General features: G+C 42.2%; 1 protein-coding gene across 2 annotated transcripts in view; it reads right to left on the bottom strand.

Annotated features, from left to right (window-relative positions):
* Window positions 1-5,595: 5,595 nt before the first annotated feature.
* Window positions 5,596-9,548, bottom strand: part of bcl11aa (BCL11 transcription factor A a) — a 50,704-nt gene continuing 46,751 nt past the window's right edge. For both annotated transcript variants that reach the window (XM_084391081.1, XM_084391082.1), the window contains exon 3: window positions 5,596-9,334. In XM_084391081.1, coding sequence (XP_084247207.1) covers window positions 7,266-9,334 — 2,069 coding nt within the window. In that variant the 3' untranslated portion in view covers window positions 5,596-7,265. The remainder of the gene's footprint in view (window positions 9,335-9,548) is intronic.

The following is a 9,548-nucleotide window of genomic DNA, read 5'->3' as shown; positions in this document are numbered from 1 at the left end:
TGCAATTAACCCAGGTCACCCTGCACAGCTCCCAGAGTTGAGCAGAAACGAGACGTGTTAACAGCCAGCACGGACAGGCTTTTTTTTTTTCTCCCGCAGATTAGCTCCAGTCTGCCTGGACGCACTGCCTCGCTCTCAACCATCAGGCTACGCTGGGATTAAGGCCTGCGCCAGATGCCCAGAGGAGAGAAGAAGAGAGGTGAAGGCTGTTGTATATGTGGGTGTGAGAGAAACTACAGACTGTCACCACAGACAAGCACTTGCAAACTGGAAAACAGATTACTGGCCAGTTAATACAGATGCAACTTCAGCACACACACTCATAAATGTTTTTCCTTAGGGAGTGAACTTGACTCTCTGACCTTTACACTCCAGACCATCCATTCACACACTCACACACACACACACACACACACACACACACCCTGCCCTTCAGTCCGCACAGTCTTAACTTTATCTCAGTTGTCCACACCTTGCATTCCAAGTCTCTTGTCTATCTATAGACTTTAGCCTTCCCAGCTCAGCAAACAGCCAGGGTGAGAACAAGGCCAGCCATTAGTCCAACATGCCCTAGGGCGCTAAAAGAGGACAAGAGAGAGACACACACACACACAGGAAGACACTGATAGATTTATGGTAATGACACACTCACTCTGTTGACCATGCAAGGGCAGGGGACTCGGATAAGTCACCAAACACTAAACTCCAACATCTGATGTCTGAGGTTCAAGGCTTGAGGTGTGTGTGTGTGTTAGTTACTATTTATTTGTGTATTTATTTATTTATTTATTTATTAAGTCTTGATATCTTATGCAATTGTGCTTCTCAAGTAAATTTATATCCAAATGTATCAAAGGTGATATCAATAAATGTGTAGTACTCTCAGCTCAGATTAACACATTTAAATCCATTCTGCAGAAATCCACTGGTGTCCCCCCCCCCCCATCTGCACAGAAAATGCAGGAAAAGTCCTGCATTCCGTTTGCGCAAGCAGATGACTAACCTCTTGGCCTCTTTAAAAGTATTATGCGACTGACGGGTTTTATTGGGCTTCGTGACAACTTAATAAAAGTCATTTCTCATGTGTCTTTAAATATGTGAACCTATAACTTCATTAATGCTCACAGAAGGTATATTCGACTGTATGTACAGTATGTTCTAAAAATGACACGTCTCTCCTGGGCCTCACGCCACTGGCGAGAAAAAGAAAGAGAGTCCATATGTGACATAGTTACAGACCGTTCAAATGACACACCTTCTAAGAATTCAACACGCCTCATTCAAACAGGCTGTTATCTCCAAACAGGGCTCAGTGTGGGCTGCGGGCTCTGTTTATTCAAACCTAAAGGGCATTGCAATCTCCACAACAAAGTGTTCACCTGGGATCAATCAGTTAGCTTATTAAAGCACTAACAATATTCAAATGATGCTGCTGCTGTTTAAGTGTGTGTGTGCGCATGTGTGTGTATTTTGCTCCCCTGCACCATTTGTGATTAATTATCCCTCACAAATCTAATCATAGAACACACATGGTTGCTTCTAACTATCTATCTGTTGTCCTGTGCTTGAGGGGGAAAAACAACAATGAAGAGACTGATTCCACCTTTAATGAGATTGGAGTCAGCATACAAGTTCTTGTGGCATTGCTCGACCCCCATTCAGCAAGCAGGTGTCCATTTCTAATGACTCCAAGATCCTGACAGCCTGCCATTAAAAAAAAGTGAGAGAGAGAGAGAGTGAGAGAAGAATAACATGTTAGATATGGCTCACTGGAATGGGGATAAAATGACACTTGACCAATTGACCCCACAAACCTTTGAGCAGGCCTGTCAGGGTCAAAGGTTGAGCTTGGTGTGATGTCTGAGGGCTAATCTAGTTCCCATAACCTCCTAACCAATGGCATTTGACAAAGGGTAAGGAATTGTCTCCAATGTTTTGTGTCTCCTTGAGATCAAATTGTTGTGGAAGTTGTGTCTGTGTGTAAACTGCAGTGCGAGGCCGTTCTGTAAGAGCCAAGTAGTTTGCGTTCAGATGATCTAAGCTTGGTTAACTGTCACGTACTTTGAAAGCGGGCGCAAGGTGGTCATTGTCCATTAAGGTGCACTTACTTTGTGCCCACTCAGCTCCTCACACCGCACAATTAATAGAGCAAACCCAAGCTGGGGTAAAGGAAGTGATGCAAAGCTAGTTCAACACACAAGACGGGCATTGGTGATGAGGCATTCGTGTCTAGTGGTACGCAAACTCTCAAACCGACTAAAAAGTTGACAACGTGTAACGTTTAAACAACTGAGTCAACCTCTGTTTAGACAGCGGTACAGTCCTCTCTGGCAACCTCGTGCTGAATAGCCCAAAGCAGAATGCCTGCCAGCGGGCCATAAACACAAGGAACTTTTGATCAGGAGACCAATTTGCACGGCCAAGCCCACAAAGACACAAAACTAAAACAAACCATGCACCTCAGTGTTTTGAGACTCACATTTTCCAAGTCACTGGAGAATTCTGAACTACAAAACGCTTGGAAAAGAAGGATATCTGGGGATACTGAGTGAGTAATGCCCATATGGATTTTTATAACAGTGAGAACATAATAACAGTGCCAGTGTTCCGATCTTGTTGTCTTTTGTTATCTGTATATATATTGTTGTATTAGTTGCTGGTTTGATTTTTGACAGGCCATGACAGGGACAGTTCATCCAAACGGAAAATTCTTGAAAATTAACTCACTCTCATGTCGTTCCAAACCCGTGGAACACAAAAGGAAAAGTTTAGTAGAATGTCCAAGCTGCTTGCTTCCACACAATGAAAGGGGATGGAGACCAGGAGCTGCCAAGCTGTTAAACGGGGAAAAAAAAGGCAGCATGAAAGTAGTCCATTTAACTTTCACACCAAATTACAGATCTTCCCAAATCATATAGTTTACATATATATATATATAAAAAAAAGCAGTTTGAAATATGTTTTAATCAATGGAAATCTTACATATATTGCTTGACAGCCATGGTCACCATTCACTTCCATTGTATTGGAAAGACCAATTTGGGCATTTAGACTAACATCATACTTTTCTGTTCCACATAAGAAAGCTACAGGGGACATGAGGGTGCGTACATGATGGCAGAATTATCATAAATACAGCATTAAAGTCTGTAAAACTTAAGTACAGGGGTTTATGTGAGCATTCGTTGATCAGCCGTGGAGAGAAAAGTCAGTGATTTGTTTTATTTGTCTGTCTGTAGTTAGCATTGTTCGAGTAGAGTGACATGTTGTCCTTAAGAGCCAGATGAATAAATGGGAATGATTGGGTAGGGAGGGGTTGAAGTTTTGCGTTTTTCACACCTGCCAAAACACAATAGGCCTCTCTAAACACAAGTGGCTGAAGGGAAATCTAAAAGAAACACATCTCTGCCTGGTTTTATGGATTTGTGTTAGACAAAGGAGAAAATTTGAGAGTACATCATTATAAAAAAAAACTTGGTTTGTGGTCAAGGCCTTATTCCACTATACAAAACTAACTTTTGTTGATTTTTGTAGCATATTAAAAATAAAAGAGATATACGAAATAAAGGCGGATTCAATAGTGATCTTGCATATAAGCTGTGCATGTGGTAAACTGCTAAGCTGCTCTTCTGACCTAAAGAACTGGTAAGGTAACACTTTTTAAGTCACTTGGTCACATGACCCCAGAGATCTGCAAAGCAGCCTGAAGGTCCTCCTTCGCCCAAGGGCTGAACACACCAAGCACACAGTAGCGGGCAAAGGAATGGGGGGGAGGGGAGAGGTGCCACGAGTGCAGTAGAGCTGCTCAAGACCACCTTCCTAATTATTATATGCATACACTGAGTGGAATTCAAGGAATTGAAAGTTAAACACCATCATGCTTTAGTATGATGCTCAGCTGTGTGTGTGTGTGTGTGTGTGTGTGTGTGTGTGTGTGCGTGTAAAATATCTATATATATAAAATTAAAAGACAAAAATGCAGAGAGAAATCTTTGTCACCAGACACAGATATACTTTAATTTTTTTTATTAATTGTTTTCAATAAAGGGACAAAATTGGTTGGTGAACAGGATAATGTAGACAACTGCCAGAAAACACAGACAGTGGTTTCTCCAATAAAATTTAACATAGACCAGAAACAAACAAAAAGCAAGTCTGTCAATGACCTTTGGTCATTCTTTTCTTTAAAAAATAAAATAAAAAATGAAAACAAACGAACGAACAAAAAAAGGATCCATTGTATGTCTCCGTTTTGAACAGAGTATTTAAGCAATAATAAATAGTGACTCCCATTGAAAAAGATAAAGTTCAAGTTCAAGTTACAACAAACAGCTCTCATAACAGGAATAGAAAAGGCTGATAACAAAATATTCCGCATTGCCATTTACAAAAGAGTATGAACTTAAGTGGGCTGCTCCTTTAGTTCCATTTCATTTTTAAATATGCTTTGCATATGAAAGTCGTCCCAATCTAAATATAAAGCACCATTTAATATTTGGCAATGAAAAAAAAAACACCTGCAAAACATTGATTATTTGAATGATTTTTTTTTTTTATTGTTTGTTTATTTACTGGTATTTTACTGCATATGAAGTTAGCTTTTTTTCAAGATGCTGGAATGTATTCAGGTGAGACAGGTGAAAAGACAGAAGCACACTACAGAACAACCCAACATTAGCTTGCTGTACTGCATACAGAATGGCAGCAGAGGAGATTTTAAAAAAGAAGAACAGAAAAAAAGATATGTACAACCACCTGTTTTAGCTAGTGTGGACATTCTCAAAAGACTCCTCGGGGAAACCATTGAATGGCCTCCTTTGTTCAATGCCACATACTTTAATTTTTTAATTTGATTTTTTTTTTCGTTTTCTTTTTTTAAACATACAAATAATTCGCACTATATTATCCTGCCAAATTAAAAAAATATACCGTGGCAGCTTGTTGTTTTTTTCCACTACCAAAAAAGGTACAATAATACCTTTTGAGAGAACAAGCAACAGTTAAAAATACAAGCCTCAATATAAATACTGTAGTACCTACACTAGGTGAACATTTAATTCAAATACCATTCTAGAAATACAGAAGAAAGTAGACCATAAATGTGTTTTAGCATAGGAACCGACATGATGTGCATTTTCCTATATTTAAGTTTCTCTATTATATATTTTATATATAATCTTAAACCTTTCCCCAATGCAAGTTTGACCTGAAGAGCTGTGAAGAGCCAAGATGTAAAAAGAAAAAGCAGAAAAAAAAACATATTTTTTCCCATTTTATATATAATGTGATCAAGTCTTGAACACCACCAAGACAAAGAGGAAAAGAGAAACAACAAACTTAAATACAGTTTCCCCTAAGATAATGAAATGTTACCTTTTAAAAAAGTCATTTTATTTTCATACTTAAAAAAAGATTTGTACAAAAAAAAGTTCTTGCAGTGAAAGCAGCAAGTTTCAATTGTCCGTACTTTGTCAAGCACTGTGTGCTTTGACACAATAATATTATATCGGAGTTGGGCTTTATCTTCGTGAGGTGAGAGGAGGAGTTGGCTTTTTTACATTAAATAATGACACCATGTTCGATTCTTTTGGAAGTTTTCCCTCTCGTGAATACCTGTAAACTGGGAAACTTTAACAGTGCACTTCGTTGTCCAACAAGCAAGCAATTGTAATTTATACTCAACTACTATACTTCCAATTAGCATGTCTAATACAAAAAGAAGGGCAGAGTGGCAGGTGCTGTCTAAACACCAAAAACGTTGTCTAAAGTCCTTGATGTCATAATGCAGCAGTGAAAAAGAGTCTCCTTGAATGTCAACTTATACCACACTATGTGTGAAACTCATATAAAACAAAGGAACAAAAGTGACATATATGGTTTTCCCTCTCTCTGTTTCTCTCTCTCTCTCTCTCTCTCTCTCTCTCGCTCAGACGGTCTTTCAGGCTCATTTAGTCTTTTAGGGAGCTCAGACATAGGCAATAATAAAGAAATAAGATTTTGACTCAGACCTGTAGGCAATTCATAGTTAATCATCACTGACAGCTGCAAATATTTCAATGCTTTCTTAATAACCAATTCTCAAGTGTACATTACATTAGTTCGGTCCAAATGCCCTCAAGTGTTCCTTCACAATGGACGTTCACACTAACAATGGTCATCAAAGAAACGTCAAAATGTTGTGCTACTGAAGATAAGACTTGAACAAACACAGAAAAGTCAAATGATTGTGGATTGAAAACTAGTACCGCCAAGTACAGTACCTTCAGATAGAAGAAGTAAACAAGACTGAATCTCACACCATATACTGCTTGTGCCATGCCCAGGACATAAACCACAATGGAAAGATACATTTTACATAGGTACCTAATGATGATTAACTAGAAATTTACTTAGCTTTTTGATTACTACTATTTCTCTCTAAAGTCACAGTTGACTGTAGCGGTCAGGTGCTTGATGCAAGAACCTTTTGAGGATCCAATCGATCCTTACGTAGTATCTAGCTGAGACTCCAGAATTACAGCAGATGAGATTAACCAATGCAATTTCAAGATATCCAAGGCACTCTTTTTGTTTGTTTTACCAAATGATAGTACAAATTCAAATCTTAATGCTGTTTCCTTTTCAAGAAATTCAAAGGCTGTCATTACTTTTATTCCATAATAGGGGCCAATTAATATTTTAACCCTATGTGGACAGAACATCTTTTTGAAAGATTAGTTTAAGTGCGATATCCAGCCCGTCCAAAGAGGGTTAAGCAATAGCCTGTAGTCCTCCATGTTACAACACAAAACTGTACATGATATGTATTACAGAATGTATGCAGCATGGTTGTTTTTCTTTTCTTTTTCTTAGATCTTAAAATAAAAAAATAAAATGAAAGAAAAAACATTTCAAAATAATGAACGTTAAAATAGCAACACATTTACTAAACAACTAACCAACCAGGGACAATTTATTTTAAAATTAGCCAAAATATATCATGCATGCTGTCATAATTTTCCAAAATGGGAAAGAAAAAAGAAAAAGTACACAACATGTAAATTATTGCACAAGAGAAAGGCTCCAAGTTTGCGTCAATGCAATAGTATTGCCCCGATACAGATCATGCATTCAACGGTAAATGAAAAGGGTGTGCTGGTGGTGCCAAGCACGTTGTCTTAGCCGCCACGGGACTAGTGAAACAGGGAAATCTACAAGGATGAGGGTGGGAGTGGGGTAAGGTGTTATTCGCTGTTAACAGGCAAGTGAGTCACCACACTTCACCGCTACTCAGTTTTAATTTCGTTGTTCAATGCGCGGTCACTGTGCCATTTTTTCATGTGTTTCTCAAGGGTGCTGTACACACTAAAAGGCATCTGACAGATTTCACATTTGTAAACGTCCTTGCCCACTTGCCCGTGTGTTTTCATGTGCCGTGTTAGCTTGCTGCTCTGAGCACATGCATAATTGCAGAGATCACACTTATAAGGCCTCTCGCCCGTGTGGCTGCGCCGGTGCACTGTCAGATTGCTGCAGTTTTTAAATATTTTGCCGCAGAACTCACAGGTGTCACTGCGTCGGCCATCTTTCGAGCTGGGCCGACCGTGACCCCCAAGGTGTGGCGTGCTGCCACCACTGCCAGTCCCGCTGCGGCCCGAGACGCCACCATCCAGGTCCCCTGGTGGCGTAGAGAAGCGCAGGCTTCCGTTCTCTGAGGAGTGCTCTGAAGACGAGGCGAAAGGCGATTGTCTGGAATCCCCAAAATTCAGAAAGGGGTCCTTGAGCTGCCGAGAGGCAGCGTAGCCAGCCAACCACTGAGAATAGACATTCTCAGTGTTGGGGATTGTAGGGGTCGAGAGGTCAAAGTCTTTCTCCAGCTTGATTCGTTTGGAGAAAGGACTAAGTGAGCTAGGACTGCCCAGCAAGAGCTTCTTGGACAAACCAACGGAGGCAGACTCGCTGGGGGACGAGCCGCGACCATTGATAGCTGAGCCACAGCCCTCGTCCACTCTGTCTGATTCCAGAGCAGAGTCCTCATCACACATGCCCCTATGTGCATTATTGTCAGAGTTTAGAGCTCCTCGCTTGTGTTGATGAAATGCCTCGCTGTAGTGCTGCATGCTGGCAGCTAAGCCCATGCCCTGAATAACCTCAGGCAGCGAGCGCGGGATCCCATCCTCACCCTCACCTGCACCCAGACGGCCACCGTTGTTCTCGTGGTGCCGTGTAGCCTCAACGTTGAGGCTAAAGTGGTAGTTGTTTCTACCTCTCTCCCTATCCAGCTCCTCTTCCTCTCCTTCCTCCTCTTCCTCTTCCTCCTCCTCTTCTTCCTCCTCCTCCTCTTCCTCTTCCTCTTCTTCCTCTCCATTCTCTGGAATCAGATGATCGTTTTCACTCTTGAATTTGGCTACCACAGACTTGAGGGCATTACTGGCACTACCCACCAAGTCGCTGGTTCCCGGTTCAGGGGAGCTGGCTGTGGACAAGCCATCATCGGATTTGACAGTCATTGGTGATGACTTATTCATGTGTGTCTTCATGTGCCGCTTCAGCTTGCTGGCCTGCGTGCAGGCGTGGTCGCACAGGTGGCACTTGTACGGTTTCTCACCCGTGTGACTGCGTCGATGCACTATTAAATTACTCTGGAACTTGAAGGTCTTCCCACAGAACTCACAAGACTTGGACTTCAAGGGCGTGTTGGGCTGTTGAGTAAGAGGGGTTGGGGTGGACTGGGAGCCAGAGGGGGACTGCATGGAAGGTAGGGGAGGGCTAGAGAGAAAGGGTGGCTTGGTTCCTGACTGGAATGGTTGTAGTAGCCGTTGCACAGGGCTGGGACGGTTGGGTGAGAGAGGAGGAGTTGACCCTGAGGTGTTACCAGCCAGCTCCCTCAACCTACGAGAAAAGTCCATAGCTGGGGGATCCATGGGTATGGGGTTGAGGCGCAGCACCCTGTCGAAGGCACTCGGGTGATGGGTGGCCAAAGCCAGCTCCTCCGGGCTCAGGTGCTCCATGCGATGAGGGTCCAAGTGATGGCGGGGTGGAGGGCTAAAGAGAGGCGGCGTAGGGGGAAACCGACCCTCTCGGAGAGGAGGTCCATCACGTCCAGAGTTGGGTATCCGCAGCAGGTTGAATGGGCTTCCCTCTGGGAGATGGATGCCATGCAAGGGGGGCTGAGAGGAGCAATCTGCGCCCATTCCTGAAGGAGCTCCCACACGGGGCGTGAGCGGACTTCCGCGCTCGCTTTCAAGGTAGATGCGGAAGCCATGAGTGTTCTGGGCATGTTGCAGCAGAAACCAGGCACTGCTGAACGGCTGTTTACAGGTTGTGCAAGTGTAGCTGCTGGGCTCATCTTTACCTGCAAAACACATAACAGAAGAGTTAATTCTCTAACTGTACCAAAGACATTAACTGCAAGTCATGTAAAGGAAAACCATTTGGTTAATAGGTCTCTACATCTGCTACATGTGTTTGTTCACACTCATTCCCTTTCTCAGTTGCTCCCTGGTGTATTTTGGACGTACAAAAACCCTACAGATTGGGCCTTAATCATTTATGAACCTGCCTAGACC

This window comes from Rutilus rutilus, assembly GCF_951802725.1.
Source record: "Rutilus rutilus genome assembly, chromosome: 20".
In the NCBI taxonomy this organism is placed as follows: Eukaryota; Metazoa; Chordata; class Actinopteri; order Cypriniformes; family Leuciscidae; genus Rutilus; species Rutilus rutilus.
This window is presented reverse-complemented; position numbering and strand designations above follow the sequence as displayed.